General features: G+C 40.8%; 1 protein-coding gene across 2 annotated transcripts in view; it reads right to left on the minus strand.

Annotated features, from left to right (window-relative positions):
* Positions 1-25,270, minus strand: part of Rint1 (RAD50 interactor 1) — a 223,513-nt gene that overhangs the window by 4,407 nt on the left and 193,836 nt on the right. For both annotated transcript variants that reach the window (XM_071663813.1, XM_071663814.1), the window contains 3 exons: positions 20,634-20,825; positions 10,767-11,132; positions 5,536-5,669 (listed from right to left, as the gene is read on the minus strand). In XM_071663813.1, coding sequence (XP_071519914.1) covers positions 5,536-5,669; positions 10,767-11,132; positions 20,634-20,825 — 692 coding nt within the window. The remainder of the gene's footprint in view (positions 1-5,535; positions 5,670-10,766; positions 11,133-20,633; positions 20,826-25,270) is intronic.

Below are 25,270 nucleotides of genomic sequence, written 5' to 3' on the forward strand. Positions count from 1 at the left end.
GCCTTGATTCTCTCAACTAGTCATTGCAGAGAAAATGTAGATTTTGAAGTATGTCCAAAACGGTGCTGGTAAGTGTTCTAACGAAATTTCTTTCTTTATGATCTCTGTTGATGTCTGTGGTGTGAGGAGTGAATTCCACGTACGTGTTGTAAGGGGATGTAGTACATAATGATCAGAGTTTTGTTAAACGGAATGGTTGACCATTTAGGATTATATGACTGTGCAGGTTGGATTAAAGTCTGCCAGAAGTTCAGAGCGTTACAGTGGATGTCTGTGGGGAAGCAGGTATTCTGTTACATGTTTGTTGTTTCTTGAATTGTGTCAGGACTTTATTATGCTATAATGAGACCAACTGCATATGGGAGGGCTTTCACACCATAGTCAGCAGTTAGTGACAGGGAGCCACTTGGGAAGGGAATGAAGAGGCCTAGGGAAAGACCTGCTTCCTAAAGGACTCCACTGTAGAGCTTATACACTATTCTTTTCAACAGAGTGGTAGATGGTGGAAGGATGGGGAGCATATACAGGTACAATTAGGAAACAAAAGATAGATATGGAAAGTACATCTGTATGCTGTCAGCTTTCCTAAAGTACATATGTGCATGGTTTGCTGGATGGGTATTTTTGATGTAGTAATCATATACCTCCGGCAGGCTGGACGTTAATGCGTGGTGATGTTATTTACTGGTTTTGGAGAGAAACTTTCTAAGCTAAGAACAGTTCATTGTGTATGTTGATGAACAACTGGAACTTTGAGGCTCTGTGAAAACCAAGTTCCATATCAGTGCAGCTGTCAGTGTCTTGGATATATTCTTAGTTCATATCTCTGTTGTCTTCTATTTTATGCCATTTCATATTTTTTGTTATGCTTTCCTTAATCATGTACCAATTCGTTTAATCTTCAGCTACAGATGATCTTCATTACTTTCAATGTAGGGGTATTTCTAATTCGTGACACCACAAAGCCATATTATGTGCCCTCTGTAGCTTATGCATGTGTGGAATTATGTGATTATAAAAATCAGCTGATTGGGCATACCTGGTTTTAAAAGAGGAACATAGATAAATATGTGTAAGAAAGATAGTAAGTGGGCTTTCTTGGATAATGTACTAATTGATAGGCATGCAAAAGAGAGACTCTTGGATGTGAGAGTGCTGAGAGAGGCAGCTGGTGAGATGTCTGATCATTGCCTGGTGTAGGTGAGGGTGAAGATTTGTAGAGGTCTTGGGAAAAGAGGAAATCATGTGGGTGAAAATAGGGTGGTATAAGTAAGCGAGCTTGGAAAAGAGGCTTGTGTGAAAAGGTAGCAAGAGGGACCTAGTGAAGAATGGCACAGTAGCAGTATCATAACCAATGAGGTAGGAGTTGCTGCTACTGTGGAAAGTACAGAGGTTCAAAACTGAGAAAGTATTGAGTTTCAGCACCTAGAGGGGATACCAGTTTTACTGGAGTAGCCAAGTCTCACCCCACCTTCTCGTGGTGACCTCATTAGTACACCCCTTAAGGGTGGAGCTAAAGGGGAAAGCATTGCCAAACTACATCAGGGCAATACTTTTAGATTTGGAAGGACACCTGAGGTGTCCCGTTACTTTTAGTTTTTGAATATTTTGGAGCCTCACTGCCTCTGGAAACTGCATTAGAGTTGCCCTCTGCCAATGACCTGCCAAGGGTGAGGCCAAAAGGCTAAGAAGTGGCAATGAAGTTTACCAGTTATGCCAAGGGTTAAAAGAATCGAGCAATTGCGGATGACGGTGCTGAATGTGAATGGGATGACTGGTGAGAGTAAAAGGATGGAGATTAGGGAAAGGTTTAAAAGTTGTAGAGTGAATGTGCTAGGGACTGGGGAAACCCATATCCTTGGGCAGGGTATGTGAAGTGAAAATGAAAATGATGAATGCTAGTTATGGGAAGGCATTGAAGGAAGTGTGGTATGGACAGGAATGCTTGAAAATTATCAGGGAAGAGAAAAAGAAGGATGAGTAATTTTTGCTATCACCAAGAGTATGGGAGGATGTTACAGAGCACGGATCAAATGGATCAAGAATAGTGAGGGTGAAAAGGAAAGATTGGGATTATGAAGTATGCATGGGTGTGTAATAAGCTGTGTGCAGCTTTTATGAGTTTGGAGAAAGCATATGACAGTCAAGTGGAATGCTTTGTGGGATGTGTTAAGGATATAAAGTATAGGAGGACAACTGTTGGATAGTGTAAAATCTTCTAGAGAGGGGCAAATGGGTGTGATATGAGAGGATGGAAAGCTGAAAGTTTTGGGATATATGTAGAGGTGAGGGAGGGCTGTCTGATATCACTTTGGCAGCAAGTATGAATATGCACATGTGTGTATATGTATATGTCTGCTTAAGTATGTATACATTGAAATGTATATGTATGTATATGTGCATGTATGGACATTTATGTATATATATGTGTGTATATGAGTGGCTGGGCCATTCTTTGTCTGTTTCCTTGTGTTACCTCGCTGACATGGGAGACTGTGATTAAGTATAATATCAATATGTACATATGTATATATTTATATGTCTGTGTATGTATATTTTAGGGAGAATAAAAAAGAGACGTTTTGGAAGGATGTAAATAAAGTGCATAAGACAAGAGAATAAATGGGAACATCAGTGAAGAGGGCTAATGGGGAGGTAAAAACAAGTAGTGGTGATGTGAGAAGATGGAGTGAGTATTTTGAAGGTTTGTTGAATGTGTTGGATGATAGAGTGGCTGATATAGGGTGTTTTGCTAAAGGTGAGAAGGTTAGGGAGAATGATTTGGTAAGTGGGGAAGAGGTAGTTAAAGCTTTGTGGAAGATGAAAGCCGGCCAGGCGGCGGGTTTGGATGGTATTGCAGTGGAGTTTATTAAAAAGGGGGTGACTGTGTTGTTGATTGGTTGGTAAGGATATTTAATGTATGTATGGCTCATGGTGAGGTGCCTGAGAATTGGCAGAATGCATGCATAGTGCCATTGTACAAAGGCAAAGGGGATAAAGGTGAGTGCTCAAATTACAGAGGTATAAGTTTGTTGAGTATTCCTGGGAAATTATATGGGAGGGTATTGATTGAGAGGGTGAAGGCATGTACAGAGCATCAGATTTGGGAAGAGCAGTGTGGTTTCAGAAGTGGTAGAGGATAAGTGGATCAGGTGTTTGCTTTGAAGAATGTATGTGAGAGATACTTAGAAAACAAATGGATTTGTATGTAGCATTTATGGATCTGGAGAAGGCATATGATAGAGTTGATAGAGATGCTCTGTGGAAGGTATTAAGAATATATGGTGTGGAAGGCAAGTTGCTAGAAGCAGTGAAAAGTTTTTATTGAGGATATAAGGCATGTGTATGAGTAGGAAGAGAGGAAAGTGATTGGTTCTCAGTGAATGTCGGTTTGTGGCAGAGGTGCGTGATGTCTCCATGGTTGTTTAATTTGTTTATGGATGGGGTTGTTAGGGAGGTGAATGCAAGAGTTTTGAAGAGAGGGGCAAGTATGCAGTCTGTTGTGGATGAAAGGGCTTAGGAAGTGAGTCAGTTGTTGTTGTTTGCTGATGATACAGCGCTGGTGGCTGATTTGGGTGAGAAACTGCAGAAGCTGGTGACTGAGTTTGGTAAAGTGTGTGAAAGAAGAAAGCTGAGAGTAAATGTGAATAAGAGCAAGGTTATTAGGTACAGTAGGGTTGAGGGACAAGTCAATTGGAAGGTAAGTTTGAATGGAGAAAAACTGGAGGAAGTGAAGTATTTTAGATATCTGGGAGTGGATTTGGCAGCTAATGGAACCATGGAAGCGGAAGTCAGTCACAGGGTGAGGGAGGGGGCGAAAGTTCTTTTTGAAAAATGTGTGGAAGGCGAGAACTTTCTTGGAAAGCAAAAATCAGTATGTTTGAAGGAATAGTGGTTCCAAAAATATTATATGGTTGCGAGACGTGGGCTATAGATAGAGTTGTGCGGAAGAGGGTGGATGTGTTGGAAATAAGATGTTTGAGGACAATATGTGGTGTGAAGTGGTTGATCGAGTAAGTAATGAAAGGGTAAGAGAGATGTGTGGTAATAAAAAGAGTATGGTTGAGAGAGCAGAAGAGGGTGTTTTGAAATGGTTTGGTCACATGAAGAGAATGAGTGAAGAAAGATTGACAAAGAGGACATATGCATCAGAGCTGGAGGGAACGAGAAGTGGGAGACCAAATTGGAGGTGTAAGGATGGAGTGAAAAAGATTTTGAGTGATCGGGGCCTGAACATGCAGGAGGGTGAAAGGCGTGCAAGGAATAGAGTGAACTGGAACGATGTGGTACACCGGGGTCGACGTGCTGTCAATGGATTGAACCAGGGCATGTGAAGCATCTGGGGTAGACCATGGAAAGTTCTGTGGTGCCTGGATGTGGAAAGGGAGCTGTGGTTTCGGTGATTATTACATGACAGCTAGAGACTGAGTGTGAACGAATGTGGCCTTTGTTGTCTTTTCCTAGCGGTACCTCGCAAACATGAGGGGGGAGGGGGTTGTTATTTCATGTGTGGTGGGGTGGCAATGGGAATGAATAAAGGCAGACAGTATGAATTATGTACATGTGTATATATGTATATGTCTGTGTGTATATATATATGTATACATTGAGATGTATAGGTATGTATATTTGTGTGGAAATAAAAAGAGCGTGGTTGAGAGAGCAGAAGAGGGTGTTTTGAAGTGGTTTGGGCACATGGAGAGGATGAGTGAGGAAAGATTGACCAAGAGGATTTATGTGTCGGAGGTGGAGGGAACAAGGAGAAGAGGGAGACCAAATTGGAGGTGGAAAGATGGAGTGAAAAAGATTTTGTGTGATCGGGGCCTGAACATGCAGGAGGGTGAAAGGAGGGCAAGGAATAGAGTGAATTGGAGCGATGTGGTATACCGGGGTTGACGTGCTGTCAGTGGATTGAATCAAGGCATGTGAAGCGTCTGGGGTAAACCATGGAAAGCTGTGTAGGTATGTATATTTGCGTGCGTGGACGTATGTATATACATGTGTATGGGGGGGGGTTGGGCCATTTCTTTCGTCTGTTTCCTTGCGCTACCTCGCAAACGTGGGAGACAGCGACAAAGTATAATAAATATATAATAATATATTTGCGTGTGTGGACGTGTATATATATACATGTGTATGCAAGTGGGTTGGGCCATTCTTTCGTCTGTTTCCTTGAGCTACCTCGCTAACGCGGGAGACAGCAACAAAGGAAAATAAAAAAAAATAATAAATTCTAACTTTCCACCACTAAAATAAAAACAAATAATAAATTCTAACTTTCCACCACTATCTTATGCCAGTCTTTTTACCTATTGTCAATAACACCAGTTTTCTTTAAATAGGGTGGATCAAGTCTATAAAACAATAGGCATGCACGTTTTGTGACAACAGCTTTTGCAAAATGGGAACCCTAAACCCAAAGACTGACAAATGACAAGGAAGCCTAGTTCCTTGAGATAGATGTGCTACTCCACCATCCAATAATATAAACAAAGCAAAGTACAACCCACAATCCATATCAGTACTGATACTTACAATCTGAAGAAATTTTCTGGCATCTGTGTGAATTCTCCAAAGATGGGGAACAGTCCTCGAGTCATATCAAACTTAAACTGAGCTGCACCAGCATCACTGAATCGTGTTTGTAGTATGACCTCCTCATACACATACTGTTAGAAGAGTGTTATGATGGGATTAGATGAAAAAGATGAGCATCTTTAAGTACTCTTTTCCACAAATTCTTAAACATCCTATTGTTCTCAAATCCATAACTCAATCCATCTACCTCAATCCCAAAGTCCTCTCCTGGTTGGTTGCAATCAAAAGTACAAACGTCATTTTACTTTACCTATACTCAAAAGAATTTGTTGGTACACACTTCCTTTTACTTTATCTATACTTAAAAGAATTTCTATGACCTTTAGCATTAATTTCTTTCTCTAGCTTTTTTCTATCATTCAAGATGGTCTTGAATGGGGCAAGCTATTTTCCTGTTCCATGTCGGCTGCTTTACAAAAAGGAAATCATCTTGTATGACCTAGCGAGACTTTAAAATGCTTCTTTTTTCACTGTTTTGCTATACAAGTAACATCCTTCATCATCATTTCAGTACACGGACAACAGCAACATTTTTTTTATAAGTATTATCTATGAGAAGGTGCACATTCCCCCCAATCATACATTCTACTTCCATAAATGCCACATACAAGTCTATCTTTCTCTAAGTATTTCTTGCAAACACTCTTCAAAGCAACCAACTGATCCACATATCTACCACTCCTAAGCCATACTGTTACTCCTCATACTGAAACTGTGCATGCCACCACCCTCTCAATCACCATGGAAAGTTTTGTGGGGCCCGGATGTAGAAAAGGAGCTGTGGTTTCAGTGCATTACACATGACAGCTAGAGACTGAGTGTGACCGAATGTGGCCTTTGTTGTCTTTTCCTAGTGCTGCCTCGCACGCACGCAGGGGGAGAGTGTGCCATTTCAAGTGTGGCAAGGTGGCGGCAGGAATGGATGAATGCAGCATGTATGAATATGTACACGTGTATATATGTATATGTCTGTGTCTGTATATGTATGTATATGCTGAAATGTACAGGTATGTATGTGTGCACTTATGGGTGTTTATGTATATACGTGTATGTGGGTGGGTTGGGCCATTCTTTTGTCTGTTTCCTTGCACTACCTCACTGATGTGGGAGACAGCGACAAAGTATAACAAATAATAAACAAATATTATTATTATCATTACCATTATACTTAGCCACTGTTTCCTGTGTCAGTGAGGTAGCACCAGGAAACAGACAAAGAATGACCCATCCACTCATATACGCATATATATACATAAACACCCATTCATGCACGTATACATATATATATACATATCAACATATATGTACATATACATACACATACACAGACATATACATATATACACATGTACATATTCAAACTTGCTCGCCTTCGTACATTCCTATTGCTACCTTGCCACACAGGAAATAGCATTGCTACCCCCTGCTTAAGCAAGGTAGCGCCAGGAAAACAGACAAAAAAAGCCACATTCATTCACACCCAGTCTCTAGCTGTCATGTGTAATGCACCAGAACCACAGCTCCCTGTCCACGTCCAGGCCCCACAGACCTTTCCATGGTTTACCCCAGACACTTCACATGCCTTGGTTCAGTCCATTGACAGCACATCAACCCCAGTACACTAAATCATTCCAATTCCCTCTATTCCTTGCATGCCTCTCACCCTCCTGTATATTCAGGCCCTGATCACTCAAAATCCTTTTCACTCCATCCATCCACCTCAAATTTGGTCTCCTGCTTCTCCTTGTTCCCTTCACCTCTGACACATATATCCTCTTTGTCAATCTTTCCTCACTCATTCTCTCCATATGTCCAAACCATTTCAACACATACTCTTCTGCTCTCTCAACCACACACTTTTTATTTCCACACATCTCTCTTACTCTTTCATCACTTACTCATAGATCAAACCACCTCACACCACATATTGTCCTCAAACATTTCATTTCCAACACATCCACCCTCCTCTGTAAAACCCAATCTATAGCCCATGCCTCGCAGCCATATAACATTGTTGGAACTACTACTCCTTCAAACATGCTCATTTTTGCTCTCAGAGATAACATTCTCTCTTTCTATACATTCCTCATAACTCCCAGAATCTTTTCCCTCCCCAACCCCGTGACTCACTTCCACTTCCATGGTTCCATTTACTGCAAAGTCCACTCCCAGATATCTAAAACTCTTCACTTCCTCCAATTTTTCTCCATTCAAACTTACATCATTACTAACTTGTCCCTCAACCCTGATGAACCTAATAACCTTGTTCTTATTCACATTTCTTCTCAACTTTCTCATTTCACACACTTTTCCAGACTCAGTCACCAACTTCCGCAGTTTCTCACCTGAATCAGCGACCAGTGCTGTATCACTGCTGAACATCATATGACTCATTTCCTACACCCTCTCATCCACAACAGACTGTATACTCACCCCTCTGTCCAAAACTCTTGATTTATCTCCCTAACTACCCAATTCATAAACAAATTAAACAAAAATAAAGACATCACACACCCCTGCCCCAGACTGACCTCCACTTGGAACCAATCACTCTCCTCTCTTCCCACTTGTGCACATGCCTTACATCCTTGATAAAAGCTTTTCACTGCTTCTAGCAGCTTACCTCCCACACCATATACTCTTAATACCTTCCACAAACCATCTCTATCAACCCTGTCATATACTTTCACCAGATCCATACATGCTACGAACAAATCCATCTGTTTTTCTAAATATTTCTCACCCACATTCTTCAAAGCAAACACCTGATCCACACATCCTCTACCACTTCTGAAACCACACTGCTCTTCTCCAATCTGATGCTCTGTACATGCCTTCACCCTCTCAATCAATACCCTCCCATACCATATTCTAGGAATACTCAACAAACTTATGACTCTGCAGTTTGAAAACTTATGTTTATTCCACTTGCCTTTGTACAATGGCACTATACATGCATTCCGCTAATCCTCAGGCACTTCACTATGATGCATACTTAAATTGAATATCCTTACCAGCCAATCAACAAGACAGTCGCCCCCTTTCCTAATAAATTCAACAGCAATACCATCGAAACCTGCCGCCTTGTTGGATTTCATCTTCCGCAAGGCTTTCACCACCTCCTCTCTCTTAACAAAGCCATTCTCCCTGATTCTCTCACTTCGCACCACCACCTGCCATTCTATCATTAAACACCTTCAACAAACCTTCAAAATACTCACTTCATCACTACCTGTCATCACTAAACCCCCTTGCCCCCTTCACCAATGTTCCCATTTGTTCTTTTATCTTTCATACATTATTTACCTCCTTCCAAAACATCTTTATAATCTCCCTAAAGTTTATGATTCTCTCTCACCCCAACTCTCATTTGCCCTCTTTTCCAACCTTTGCACTTTCCTCTTGACCTCCTGCCACCCCACTCATTTGCACTACTTCCTTGTATGAATCGTCCAAACGCCTTTCTTTTCACTTTCACTAACAACTTTACTTCTTCATCCCACCGCTCACTACCCTTTCTTATCTGCCTACCTCCCACCTTTCTTATTCATTTATTTATTTATTTTGCTTTGTCGCTGTCTCCCGTGTTAGCAAGGTAGTGCAAGGAAACAGACGAAAGAATGGCCCAACCCACCCACATACACATGTATATACATACACGTCCACACACGCAAATATACATACCTATACATGTCAATGTATACATATATATACACACAAAGACATATACATATATACACATGTACATAATTCATACTGTCTGCCCTTATTTATTCCCATCGCCACCTCGCCACACATGGAATAACAACCTCCTACCCCCTCATGTGTGTGAGGTAGCGCTGGGAAAAGACAACAAAGGCCACATTCGTTCACACTCAGTCTCTAGCTGTCATGTAATAATGCTACATTTATCTTTTACACATGTCATCAGTGCTTCCCTAAATACATCCCATTCCTCATCCTCTCCCCTTACATCATTTGCTCTCAAATTTTGCCATTCTACATTTAATCTCTCCTGATACTTCCTCACACAAGTGTCCTTTCCAAGCTCACTTACTCTCAACACTCTCTTCTCCCCAACATTCTCTCTTCTTTTTTAAAAACCTCGACAAATCTTCACCTTCACCTCCACTAATGATCATGCACCTCTTGTAATCTACCATCAATTTTACCCACTTCCTTGCACTCTTTGACTTATTCCTACAACTCCTCCTTCAACAACAATGTTACCTCTTCTTTACTTCTTGCCCACATATTAACCTCTGCCTTTACTCTTAAAGACATTTCCAAATCAGGCTTTCCCCTTTCTGTTCATCTTTGTTTCACTTAGAGCTAGAATGTCTTAAGTTTCTCTTCTCTAACTTAATACCTTTTTCTCCCTTCTCATTATAGTTACAGCCATAAACATTCATACACCCCATCGTAAGGCTTCATGGAGGATAGGCACTCCTTGCTTGGCTCCTTCTGTTCCAACTTTTTAAAGTTACATATTTTCAAGTATTCTTTCATTGTTGTCATCCATACACAGCACTACATATCTTCCTATCACTCCCCTCCACCTACTCTGAGCCTCACCCACCCATTCAATCTATCTCATCATAAACTGTTATCTTTAACCTCCTCTTCTCTATCATTATATGATACAAATGCATCATTATAGACATTCTAATCCTTTCACACATGAATTTCACAACTAGATCTGAGGCAACACATGCACTCTAACGTCTTTTCAGACAACTTATCTTTCCTTAAAATTCCTACACCTTCCCCACATGAATATATATATCATCTTGCAAGACTAATCACCATTCTGCTTCAAAATCCCAATATCTCTTAAACCTGTCTCATCCAGAAATAACATGTCTAAGTTATGCTTCTTATAAAGTAAGTACACTTTCCATCTTCTTTCATCCATTATTTACTTTTTTCATATTACTCTCATCCATTTGAACCTATATCATAAAAATTTAGGCCACTTGCATCTTCTGTGGTAATCAGTCTGTAAAAATGAGGCCCCTATGCAAAACATGTTACCTTGTTACATGAAAAATCTCAAGGATAAAAAATCTTAACCTTATGACCCCCAAAGATTAGCTTGTTATTCATGCCCCTTAATCCTATGAAAAAAATCTGACAAACATTACATCACTTCCAAAATTATATCTTACCTTATTAAGTGTATCAGCAACAATTTTCCACAACTGCATAAACAGAGGTGCAGCAAGAACATCTCTCAGAGCATGAAGATGTCTGGCTAGCACTTCTAAAAAGGGGCAAATGCTAGGGCTGGGTTCATTGATCTTGGTGAAGTCCACAGGTGCTCTAGGATTTGTTGTATGGAACCACTTGTCCCGGCGGTATGGTTGGCTCCTGGCACGGACTTCACTGAAGACATAACTAGCAAGCATACGAACCATCTCACCCTCTATATGAGTATATAATTTTATAGTTCCATCAAACACTGAACCTGTTACCTCAGCTAGTTGAGAAGTTGTTGGAATTTCTGTATTCATGTTCAGGGAATCAAGAGCATCCTGAAAGTATCCAGTGTCAGAACAATTGAACATCAGTGGTGCAGTAAATACAAACAGTTATAAAAGAATCTGGTCTAAAGATCTGGGTAAAGCATCATGGTATGAAAGTACACAAAATATATTTAAAAAACAAAGATGCACACCTGGTTCCTGCTTAATGTTGGAGATGCAATCCTGGAAAACAAAAGCAAAGCAGAATCATTGGATAGTGCATCACAGTATATATATGGTGTGAATAAGATACCCTTGATTAGGATCTCAGTTGCCAGAACTACTTCACCTAACATAAAAAAATGGACTATCTCCTGTGTCTGTATAAGTTCAGCTTCCAAATGTACTATCTCCAGTGTCTATATAAGTTCCAGCTTCCAAATGTACTATCTCCTGTGTCTATATAAGTTCAGCTTCCAAATGTACTATCTCCAGTGTCTATATAAGTTCAGCTTCCAAATGTACTATCTCCAGTGTCTATATAAGTTCCAGCTTCCAAATGTACTATCTCCTGTGTCTATATGAGTTCAGCTTCCAAATGTACTATCTCCTGTGTCTGTATAAGTTCAGCTTCCAAATGTACTATCTCCTGTGTCTATATATGTTCAGCTTCCAAATGGACTATCTCCTGTGTCTATATAAGTTCAGATTCCAAATAGATTATCTCCTGTGTCTATATAAGTTCAGCTTCCAAATGGACTATATCTCCTGTGTCTATATAAGTTCAGTTTCCAAATGTCCTATCTCCTGTGTCTATATAAGTTCAGCTTCCAAATGGACGATCTCCTGTGTCTATATATGTTCAGCTTCCAAATGGACTATCTCCTGTGTCTATACATGTTCAGCTTCCAAATGAACTATCTCCTGTGTCTATATAAGTTCAGCTTCCAAATGGACTATCTCTTGTGTCTATATAAGTTCAGCTTCCAAATGGACTATCTCCTGTGTCTGTTTATGTTCAGCTTCCAAATGGAATATCTCCTGTGTCTATATAAGCTCAGCTTCCACATGTACTATCTCCTAAGTCTATTTAAGTTCAGCTTCCAAATGGACTATCTCCAGAGTCTATATATGTTCACCTTCCAAATGGAATATCTCCTGTGTTTATATATGATCAGCTTTGAAATGGACTATCCCAGATCTATATAAGTTCAGCTTCCACATGTATTATCTCCTATGTCTATATAAGTTCAGTTTCCAAATGGACTATCTCCTGTTTCTATACAAGTTCAGCTTCCAAATGAAATATCTCCTCTGTCGATATAAGTTCAGCTTCCAAATAGACTATCTCCTGTGTCTATATAAGTTCAGCTTCCAAATGGACTATCTCCTGTGTCTATATAAGTTCAGCTTCCAAATGGACGATCTCCTGTATCTATATATGTTCAGCTTCCAAATGGACTATCTCCTGTGTCTATATAAGTTCAGCTTCCAAATGGACTATCTCCTGTGTCTATATATGTTCAGCTTCCAAATGGAATATCTCCTGTGTCTATATAAGTTCAGCTTCCAAATGGACGATCTCCTGTGTCTATATAAGTTCAGCTTCCAAATGGACGATCTCCTGTGTCTATATAAGTTCAGCTTCCATATGTACTATCTCCTAAGTCTATATAAGTTCAGCTTCCAAATGGACAATCTCCTGTGTCTATATATGTTCAGCTTCCAAATGGAATATCTCTTATGTTTATATAAGATCAGCTTTGAAATGGACTATCCTGGATCTATATAAGTTCAGCTTCCACATGTACTATCTCCTGTGTCTATATAAGTTCAGTTTCCAAATGGACTATCTCCTGTTTCTATACAAGTTCAGCTTCCAAATGAAATATCTCCTGTGTCGATATAAGTTCAGCTTCCAAATAGACTATCTCCTGTGTCTATATAAGTTCAGCTTCCAAATGGAATATCTTCTGTGTCTATACAAGTTCAGCTTCCACATGTACTATCTACTGTGTCTATATAAGTTCAGCTTCCAAATGTACTATCTTCTGTGTCTATACAAGTTCAGCTTCCAAATTATCTCCTGTGTCTATATAAGTTCAGCTTCCAAACAGCTATCCCCTGTGTCTATACAAGTTCAGCTTCCAAATGAACTATCCCCTGTGTCTACATAAGTTCAGTTTCCAAATGTACTATCTACTGTGTCTATACAAGTTCAGCTTCCAAATGAACTATCTCCTGTGTCTTTATATTTTTTTTTAATGTTGAAGGCTCCAGTCACAGAAATCCACATCAAGGCCGGACCCTAATAGAAATTTTGAGAGAATTATGAAATGGAAAAGAAAACATAAGGGAAAGTATTTATAAATTTTTTAGAAAGTGAAAAACCTGTCTTCTGAAATGTGCTAGGTTTTAGTTATTGGGAAAGACATGAGAAGGTAGAGAGTTCCAAAACTTTGACGTGTAAGGAAAGAAGCAGGTATCAAAATGGTCCACCCTTGAGTCGCTGATGGCCATACAATAATTGTGTGATGCAGCAGCTTGCCAAGTATTGCGAGGTTTAGCTAGTGATGTGGGCACACAAACAGCCTGCTCTTGGGAACAAAAACCAAAGTAATACCTAGAGTAGAGGGAAAGTGAACCAACACTGCATCTTAAGGCAAGGGGGTCAAGTTTGGAAGTTAGCCTAGTACACTTTACGAGATGGATCGCTTTCGACTCAACTCTGTCAAGTAAGGATGCAAAGCTAGAACCACCCCAAATGTGAGAGCAGTACTACATACAAGAAGAAATTAATCTCTTGTATAAATGGAGCAACTATTCAGAAGAGAAGAAGAGAAGAAGTTTTGACATCTAAATAGGGCATCCAGTTTCTTATAGGTAGACTTAGCTATTCCTGTAATGTGGGGTTTCCAAGAAAGAGTAAATGTTCATTAATACCAAGTATATTCATTGAGTTAAGAGGTGAAATTACAGAACCATCAAAGGAAAGATGAGAGTTTTGAGGAGTTTTCGACAGAGAGATGGGCAGAAACTGTCTTGAAGGCATTAAACTTAACAAGGTTTTTATCTACCCAACTAAGATATCCCATTCAAGTCTGAGTTACTGAGGAAGCTGTGTCAAGACGAGATGCAGATCAAGTGAGAGAAGAGGGAGCAGAAATGGAGGATGTCGATGAATGTAGTGTTGAGATGTCAGCATATGAGTGCATTGGATTATTAATGGAGGAGAGGAAATCGTTAAAAAAGAAAAAGAAAAAGTGTAGAGGATAGGACAGAACCACAAGGGACACCTCTGATAATGGAGAAAAAGGGGGAAGCTGATCCACCCACAACTAGAGAGAGGAAGCCATATATGAAAGAGCAAAGTGAGGGAGGAAATCCAAAAGTGGGGAATTTAGAGATGAGACCCCAATGTCACACCCTGTCAAAAGCCTTAGATATGCCAAGGGCAACTACACATGACTCCCCCAAATCTTTCAAGGATGATGACCAGATATTAGTAAGATGTGAAAGAGTACCAACAGAGGATCTTGCCTTACAGAAGCCACATTGGTGATCAGAGAGAAGACTGATTTTTGAGGTGTTTAAGATATGGGAGTTGAGGAGGGATTCAAAGACATTGGAAATGGAAGATGTCAAAGCAATAGGACGATAGTTAGAGGGGTCATAGCAGTCACCTCCTTAGGGATGTGATGTATCAATGCATACTTCCAAGGTGCAGGAAATGTATAGGTTTTTAAACAGAAACAGAACAGATGAGCTAGCACAAGTGCAAGTTCAGAGGCACACTATTTCAGTACATGGGAATGGATACTATCAGGACCATAAGCCTTGTGTCCAGAGAAAGAGGTGCTTTTCAGACAGTCCGAAAAGAGATTACGGGAAGAGGCATAGGATTAGTAAGAGGGGCATCAGAGGGTGAAGGAATGTTATAGTCATCCAAGGTGGAGTTAGAGGAGAATCAGGAACCAAAGAGATTTGCTTTGTCAATGGGAGAGAAGGCTACAGTACCGTCAGAGAGCAAAAGTGAAGGGAAGGTAGAGTGACAGATGCTCTTAGAGATATCCCAAGCTAAAGACCAGAAAGACCTATCAGTGGATGACGAGATATTATTGCACTTCCTTTGAATGAAGGAATGCTTTGCCTCACATATAATGTGCTTGCGGTGATTACCAGCAATGATATAAGCTGAATGGGAGCCAGAGAAAAGCGAGTTTTTCCAAACCAAATTCAGTCTTCTATAAGTTTTGTACAAGAGGTTTTTGATTGCTTTTGTCTTTTTGTTTCTCACTGGTAGTATTGTTTTGATATTAGTAACACCACATGCCCTTACCAAGAGCTGGATTCTATTTTAATTGCGCCTCTTTTAAAAAGAGTTTAATTTACATCTGGAATGTACAGCTAGCTTGGGGTTGTCATGTTTATAAACACACACAAGGAATTCTTGTCAATTAGGGAACAAGTCATGTGTGACCCAAATAACTGCCCTGTGTTGTCGTGACCTTCATACAAGAGGGTGTTAAGATGCCTTCTACTCTATGGCCACAAAAACGCTGGATGATGCAGCAGTAGAACAAATTAATACACACTTCTCTGAAGTGTGCAATTGCATTGCCTTTCTCAATACTACGTCTCTGCCCATGTACCTACCAGCAGAAGCGAACATTTTGTTTCTCCAACCTTGGGATGTCGCCAAACATCTGGCCAAACTCAGGACTGGTATGTCAACACCCCATAATAAGTTATCCATTCAACTTATCAAAAAGTTCACTACTGAAGTGAGTGTTCTCCTTACAGAACTATATAACGGATCCAACAGAGATGGACATACTCTGACCATCTGGTGCCACAAAACAACAATACCAATAGCTTAAAAAACAGAAAGTTTACATAGTTGATAATCTCAGACTGTTGAGCCCGATAAATAGGAACATCAGTGATGGGGGAAAAGGGCAAAGGGGAAAGTGGTAACAATGGCATCATCTCACTTGCAAGCTGAGATCCTTGACTTTAGGGATTTCAGTGTTCACCATTGGGAATGGCTGAATTCCTTCCCTACGGATGGTGGAGGGATTGAGGCCATCACATTCTCCATTTTCAATGATTTAGAGCAAACCATCACCCTACCCATATTCCTGACCACTGTGACCACTCTCATAATATTCTGGATCTGTTTTTCACCTCGAGTCCATCCTGCTATAACAACACAATCTTGCTCCTAATTGATTCACCTGATCACACTCTCATTAAGTATCTAACTTAAAGGCACCTCCCCTAGCAGCAGCCCCTTCTGAGAGTAAACACTGGCACCTCAACAAAACTGACAGGAATGATTTACCTATCTTCTTTTTTGAATTTCCTTGGGTACATTACAGTCACTTACATGGTGATGCTTTTGTCTCCGTTAAATGCACAGAAAAGGTTATTCTTGCAGGAATGGAAGCATTTATCCCCTCTTCCCCCAAGATGACCTCTTTTTCCAATTCATGGTTCAACCATTCTTGTTCTGAGGCCATTTAGGTGAGGGATCAGGCATATAGGGCTTGACAAAACTCTCCTTCCTCTGATTACCATTCAGCTTTTATCAATGCCTGTAATCACTGCAAGCATGTTATCCATCAGGTAAAGCATTCCCTTATTCACAGGAAGTGCAATTACCTTTCCTTGTCATCTATTGATAGGTCATTCTGGTCTTTAGCAAAATGGCATCTCTAACAATTTCTGTTGCTCTACCTTTCTTCACATTTCCAATCTGATGATATCATAACTATCTTTCCCATAGAAAAAGCAACTCTCTTTGTTTCCCCTTTCTCCTCTAACTCCAACTTAGATGACTTTAACATTCCTTTACCCACTGATGTTCCTCTCACTAATCCTATGCCCCTTCCCATAATCTCTTTTTGGATTATCCAAAAGGCGCTTCTCTCTCCTGACACAAGCAAGGCTTACAGTCCTGATGGTATCCATCCCTGTGTGCTGAAAGAAAATCCCTCTGAACTTGCATCTGTGCTTGCTTGTCTGTTCCATTTGTTTAAAAATCCATACTTTTACTTCTTGTAAGCATGCATTAATACATCCCATCCCTAAGTAACTGTTCTAACCCCTCTAATTATCATTCTGCTGCTTTGACATCTACCATTTCCAAAGTCTATGAGTCCCTCCTCAACTCCCATATCCTTAGACACTTCAAAACTCACAGCCTTCTCTCTGATCACCAGTATGGCTTCCAAAAGGCAAGATTCACAGGTGATTTTCTTTCCTATCTTGCTAATGTCTGGTCATCATCCCTGAAAGATTTTGGGAGTCATGTGCAGTTGCCCTAGATATATCCAAAGTTTTGACAGGTTGTGGCATCAGGGTCTCATCTCTAAGCTCACCTCTTTTGACTTTCCTCCCTCACTCTGCCCCTTCATATCTAGATGCTTCTCTGGCCAATCTATTTCTGTCATTGTTGATGGATCAGCCTTTTCCCCTTTTTCCATCAACAGTGGTGTCTCTAAAGGTTCTATCCTGTCCTCAACACTTTTTTTTTACCTATTTCTCAACAAATTCCTCTCTTCCACAAATAACCTAATGCATTAATATGCTGACAACTCAACACTGCATTCATCCACATCATTCAATTTTGCTCCTTCTCTCGCTCAATCTGCATCTCATCTTGACACAGCTTCCTTAATAAACTCAGACTTGGACAGGATATCTCACTGGGGTAGATGAAATCTAGTTAAGTTTAATGCCTCCATGACCCAGTTTCTACCCACCTCTCTATCAAAAACTCCTCACAACTTTTATCTCTCCTTTGATGTTCTGTAATTCCACCTCTTGTCCCAACGAATAAACTTGGTATTACACTACAATCCACTCTTTCTTGGAAACCACATTACAGATATAGCTAAGTCTGTCTCAAAGAAATTGGATGTCCTATTTAGAGGTCGAAACTTTTTTTCTTCTGAACAGCTACCCCATTCATATAAAGGATTGATTTGTCTGTATGGAGTGCTGCTCTCACATCTGGGATTATTCTAGCTCTGCATCTTTACTTGACAGTGGAATTGAAAGCAGTCCAACTTATGAACTCTCCTAGGCTATCTTCCAGACCTGACATTCGTGCCCTACACTGCAACGATGGTTCACTTTCCCTCTTCTATAAGTATTACTTGGTGTTTGTTCCCAAAAGCTGGTTGCTTGTGTGCCTGCACCACTAGCTAAACCATGCAATACTTTGAAAGCTGCTGCATCACATGGTTAATGTCTGACTGTTGGCAACTCAGGGAGGGCTGTTTTGATAACTATTTCTTTTCCTTCACCTTGAGGCTTTGGAACTCTCTAACTTCTCATGTCTTTCCCGATAACTATGACCTGGCACATTTTCAAAGACAGGTTTTTCACTTCCTCCAAAATTTGTAAATTCTTTCCCTTGTCTCCTCTTTTTACCTTTCATAATTCTCTCCATATTTCAATTAAAGTGAAGCACTGATGTGGTCTTTTGTCCTTGACTGAAGTCTAAAAAGAAGAAAAAAAATGGAAGCAGAAATGAGTCATAAGGTGGGTGTGGGGGGCAAAGGTTTTGGGAACACTGAAGAATGCATGGAAAGATAAATTATTATCTGGGAGGTCAAAAATCAGTATGTTTGAAGGTATATTAGTCTCAACATTATGATATGGATGTGACACATGGGCTGTAGATAGGGCTGTGTGGCTGAGGGTGGATGTGTTGGAAATAAAATGTTTGAGGATATCATATTGTGAGGTGGGTAAGTAATGAAAAGGCAAGAGAGAGGTCTGGCAATTAAAAGTGTGGTTAAGAAAGCTGTAGAAGGAATGCTGAAATGATTTAGATGCACGGACAGAATGAGAGGGAAGGTTGACAAAGAGGATATATCTGTCAGTATGTGCCAGAAGTGGAGGGAACAAAGAAAGTTGGGAGACCAAACTGGGGATGGGAGGATAGAGAGAAAAAGACCTTAAGCAATCAGGGTATGAACCTGCTGGAGGGTGAAAGGTATGCATAGGAAATTGTGAATCAGAACAATGTGTTACATAGGGATCAATGTGCTGTCAATGGATTGAACAAAGGTATGTGAAGAGTCCTCAATAAACCATGGAAAGGTCAGTGGGGCTCGGTTGTGAATAGGGAGCTATTATTTCACAGTATTACACATGACAGCTCGAGAATAGATGTGAGTAGATGCAGCTTTTCTTCATCTGTTCCTGGTGTGACCTCTCTCATGCAGGAAAGTGATCAAGTATGAAAGAGAAGAACATGCTCATGACTCTCAGAGTGAAGGATGTTCACTCTGCTCATCCTAGCTGCCACTTCATTTTGGGAATTTCGCATGAGGGCGCAGTATCTCTTCCACTGTTGCTTCTAGATGGTTGGATCTTGCCTCTCTAAGGAAGATCAAGCCCAAACTCTCACTTGAAATTAAGAAATTGTGGGTTCATGTGATATTTCTAGAGAAATGGTTGCTCAGAACACAAGATCAGGCAGTTGCTTCCCACAACACCTCATCAGTGCCTCGCCAAAACACAGACCTAGAATACTCCAGGAACCTTGCTAATTCCATGCTCAGATGTCTACAGATAGTAATCAAGGCCAAAGTACTAAAATGTAAGTATGACATTGCCCCTGAAAATGTATGAGGAGGCAGAGACAGTTTTTTGCGGACAATGCATATGAGTTCAGCTTCTAATTGGATTATATCATGTGTTGACATAAGTTCAGCTTCCACATGGTGACTCTCATCTGTGTCTACATTAGTTCAGCTTCCAACTGGACTAGTTCCTTTGTCTATGAGTTCAGCCTCCAAATGGACTATCTCCTGTGTTTATATGAGTTCAGCTTCCAAATGGACAATCTCCTATGTCTATAAGTTCAGCTCCAATATGGATTATCTCCTACATCTACAAGTTGAGCTTCCAAAAATGCTAAATACTGGTCACAAACTAATCATCTGATATAATAAAGTATAGGCTTCTTACTACCTCTGAAAAATATTCATCTTCATGTAGTTATCCATCTATCTATGTTAAGTATACCTTTCCCTGACAGGCGGTAAGAAAACTCAAGCACAATCACTTAAAAACACCTGATGTTCATCCATACCTCTTATTTTCTCATTCAAGCTGTCCTATGTGTATTTATGAGAAAAATCACAGTAACATATATATAAGTTTTTCAGACATCAACCCTGGATATCATTTAAATTCTTAATCTTACCTGTTTTGCTCGCAGTTCAAATGCTTGGCTTTTGAAAGGTGAATACTTGTTACATACCGACCAACTGATAACATGAAGATCGAGCTCCTCAATACCTTTCAAATATGTTCATCAGTGTCAACTTATTCATCTGTCTTTCCAAATGACGCCTTTCCCAAACAGGTGCCGCAGGAGTAGATGCACAATTCCCTTATAACACTAATCATCAACATGTTCTTATATTCCTCCATACTTACTCATTCCTTGTACAGGCTGTTGTTGTGCATTGATGTGAAAATAGAGAACCAAAATATATATAAATCCTCAATATACCAACCACAAATGTTATAATGCCATGGTCTTACCTGTCGTGCTAGCAGCTCTGGGGCAATAGAAGAATTTACAGGGGAAAGATCATGGGAATTGAAAGTGAAAGATGCTGGATCATCAGGAGAAGTAGAAGATGCTGCAGTGTTGTTGTAACTAGCTAGTGCTGCAGCTGTTTGCTCTTGAATGTGGCTGAAGCATTCTTGGTAGTACTGCATCTCCACAAAGAACTGAAATATTTTCATCCTCTTGTAAACCAAAATTGGAAAAACAATCACAAATTTTCTGCATCTACTGACATTCACCTATCCACCTTTCTATCATCATCATTAATTCGTTTCCCAACTCTAAGGATAGATCAGGTTCAAACTACTACTCGAATTACTTGTAAATATCTCTAATTGAAGCCAGTGTGTTACAGTTAAACATGATCTTCCTGACTAATGTACCTCTGCGGTGTAGTGGTTTTCAATCCTGATCATGATGCATTCAGGGACCACCCAGGGTTGAGTGCATAGGTTCGAATCCTAGTTGCAGCAATTGATCCAAAATCAACCCAGATGTTCATCCAACCTTACAAGTTGGTAGATAAAATGGGTACCTGGCTCAAGCTAGGGTACATATATTTTTTTCTATCATCATACTTAGTCACTGTTTCCCACATCAGCGAGGTAACACAAGAAAACAGACAAGGAATGGGCCAACCACTCATATACACACACACATATATATTATTTATTTATTTATTATACTTTGTCGCTGTCTCCCGCGTTTGCGAGGTAGCGCAAGGAAACAGACGAAAGAAATGGCCCAACCCCCCCCATACACATGTATATACATACGTCCACACACGCAAATATACATACCTACACAGCTTTCCATGGTTTACCCCAGACGCTTCACATGCCCTGCTTCAATCCACTGACAGCACGTCAACCGCGGTATACCACATCGCTCCAATTCACTCTATTCCTTGCCCTCCTTTCACCCTCCTTCATGTTCAGGCCCCGATCACACAAAATCTTTTTCACTCCATCTTTCCACCTCCAATTTGGTCTCCCTCTTCTCCTTGTTCCCTCCACCTCCGACACATATATCCTCTTGGTCAATCTTTCCTCACTCATCCTCTCCATGTGCCCAAACCACTTCAAAACACCCTCTTCTGCTCTCTCAACCACGCTCTTTTTATTTCCACACATCTCTCTTACCCTTACGTTACTCACTCGATCTGCGAGGTAGCGCAAGGAAACAGACAAAAGAAATGGTCCAACCCACCCCCATACACATGTAACTACACACATCCACACACGCAAATATACATACCTACACAGCTTTCCATGGTTTACCCCAGACGCTTCACATGCCCTGATTCAATCCACTGACAGCACGTCAACCCCGGTACACCACATTGCTCCAATTCACTCTATTCCTTGCCCTCCTTTCACCCTCCTGCATGTTCAGGCCCCGATCACACAAAATCTTTTTCACTCCATCTTTCCACCTCCAATTTGGTCTCCCTCTTCTCCTCGTTCCCTCCACCTCCGACACATATATCCTCTTGGTCAATCTTTCCTCACTCATTCTCTCCATGTGCCCAAACCATTTCAAAACACCCTCTTCTGCTCTCTCAACCACGCTCTTTTTATTTCCACACATCTCTCTTACCCTTACGTTACTTACTCGATCAAACCACCTCACACCACACATTGTCCTCAAACATCTCATTTCCAGCACATCCATCCTCCTGCGCACCACTCTATCCATAGCCCACGCCTCGCAACCATACAACATTGTTGGAACCACTATTCCTTCAAACATACCCATTTTTGCTTTCCGAGATAATGTTCTCGACTTCCACACATTCTTCAAGGCTCCCAGAATTTTCGCCCCCTCCCCCACCCTATGATCCACTTCCGCTTCCATGGTTCCATCCGCTGCCAGATCCACTCCCAGATATCTAAAACACTTCACTTCCTCCAGTTTTTCTCCATTCAAACTCACCTCCCAATTGACTTGACCCTCAACCCTACTGTACCTAATAACCTTGCTCTTATTCACATTTACTCTTAACTTTCTTCTTTCACACACTTTACCAAACTCAGTCACCAGCTTCTGCAGTTTCTCACATGAATCAGCCACCAGCGCTGTATCATCAGCGAACAACAACTGACTCACTTCCCAAGCTCTCTCATCACCAACAGACTTCATACTTGCCCCTCTTTCCAAAACTCTTGCATTCACCTCCCTAACAACCCCATCCATAAACAAATTAAACAACCATGGAGACATCACACACCCCTGCCGCAAACCTACATTCACTGAGAACCAATCACTTTCCTCTCTTCCTACATGTACACATGCCCTACATCCTCGATAAAAACTTTTCACTGCTTCTAACAACTTGCCTCCCACACCATATATTCTTAATACCTTCTACAGAGCATCTCTATCAACTCTATCATATGCCTTCTCCAGATCCATAAATGCTACATACAAATCCATTTGCTTTTCTAAGTATTTCTCACATACATTCTTCAAAGCAAACACCTGATCCACACATCCTCTACCACTTCTGAAACCACACTGCTCTTCCCCAATCTGATGCTCTGTACATGCCTTCACCCTCTCAATCAATACCCTCCCATATAATTTACAAACTTATACCTCTTTAATTTGAGCACTCACTCTTATCCCCTTTGCCTTTGTACAATGGCACTATGCATGCATTCCGCCAATCCTCAGGCACCTCACCATAAGTCATACATACATTAAATACATACATACATTAAATATATATATTTTTTTTTTTTTTTTTTTTTTTTATACTTTGTCGCTGTCTCCCGCGTTTGCGAGGTAGCGCAAGGAAACAGACGAAAGAAATGGCCCAACCCCCCCCCATACACATGTACATACACACGTCCACACACGCAAATATACATACCTACACAGCTTTCCACGGTTTACCCCAGACGCTTCACATGCCTTGCTTCAATCCACTGACAGCACGTCAACCCCTGTATACCACATGACTCCAATTCACTCTATTTCTTGCCCTCCTTTCACCCTCCTGCATGTTCAGGCCCCGATCACACAAAATCTTTTTCACTCCATCTTTCCACCTCCAATTTGGTCTCCCTCTTCTCCTCGTTCCCTCCACCTCCGACACATATATCCTCTTGGTCAATCTCTCCTCACTCATTCTCTCCATGTGCCCAAACCATTTCAAAACACCCTCTTCTGCTCTCTCAACCACGCTCTTTTTATTTCCACACATTTCTCTTACCCTTACGTTACTTACTCGCTCAAACCACCTCACACCACACATTGTCCTCAAACATCTCATTTCCAGCACATCCATCCTCCTGCGCACATCTCTATCCATAGCCCACGCCTCGCAACCATACAGCATTGTTGGAACCACTATTCCCTCAAACATACCCATTTTTGCTTTCCGAGATAATGTTCTCGACTTCCACACATTTTTCAAGGCTCCCAAAATTTTCGCCCCCTCCCCCACCCTATGATCCACTTCCGCTTCCATGGTTCCATCCGCTGACAGATCCACTCCCAGATATCTAAAACACTTCACTTCCTCCAGTTTTTCTCCATTCAAACTCACCTCCCAATTGACTTGACCCTCACCCCTACTGTACCTAATAACCTTGCTCTTATTCACATTTACTCTCAACTTTCTTCTTCCACACACTTTACCAAACTCAGTCACCAGCTTCTGCAGTTTCTCACATGAATCAGCCACCAGCGCTGTATCATCAGCGAACAACAATTGACTCACTTCCCAAGCTCTCTCATCCCCAACAGACTTCATACTTGCCCCTCTTTCCAGGACTCTTGCATTTACCTCCTTTACAACCCCATCCATAAACAAATTAAACAACCATGGAGACATCACACACCCCTGCCGCAAACCTACATTCACTGAGAACCAATCACTTTCCTCTCTTCCTACACGTACACATGCCTTACATCCTCGATAAAAACTTTTCACTGCTTCTAACAACTTGCCTCCCACACCATATATTCTTAATACCTTCCACAGAGCATCTCTATCAGCTCTATCATATGCCTTCTCCAGATCCATAAATGCTACATACAAATCCATTTGCTTTTCTAAGTATTTCTCACATACATTCTTCAAAGCAAACACCTGATCCACACATCCTCTACCACTTCTGAAACCGCACTGCTCTTCCCCAATCTGATGCTCTGTACATGCCTTCACCCTCTCAATCAATACCCTCCCATATAATTTACCAGGAATACTCAACAAACTTATACCTCTGTAATTTGAGCACTCACTCTTATCCCCTTTGCCTTTGTACAATGGCACTATGCACGCATTCCGCCAATCCTCAGGCACCTCACCATGAGTCATACATACATTAAATAACCTTACCAACCAGTCAACAATACAGTCACCCCCTTTCTTAATAAATTCCACTGCAATACCATCCAAACCTGCTGCCTTGCCGGCTTTCATCTTCCGCAAAGCTTTTACTACCTCTTCTCTGTTTACCAAATCATTTTCCCTAACCCTCTCACTTTGCACACCACCTCGACCAAAACACCCTATATCTGCCACTCTGTCATCAGACACATTCAACAAACCTTCAAAATACTCATTCCATCTCCTTCTCACATCACCGCTACTAATATA

This window comes from Panulirus ornatus, chromosome 7 (assembly GCF_036320965.1).
Source record: "Panulirus ornatus isolate Po-2019 chromosome 7, ASM3632096v1, whole genome shotgun sequence".
Lineage (NCBI taxonomy): Eukaryota > Metazoa > Arthropoda > Malacostraca > Decapoda > Palinuridae > Panulirus > Panulirus ornatus.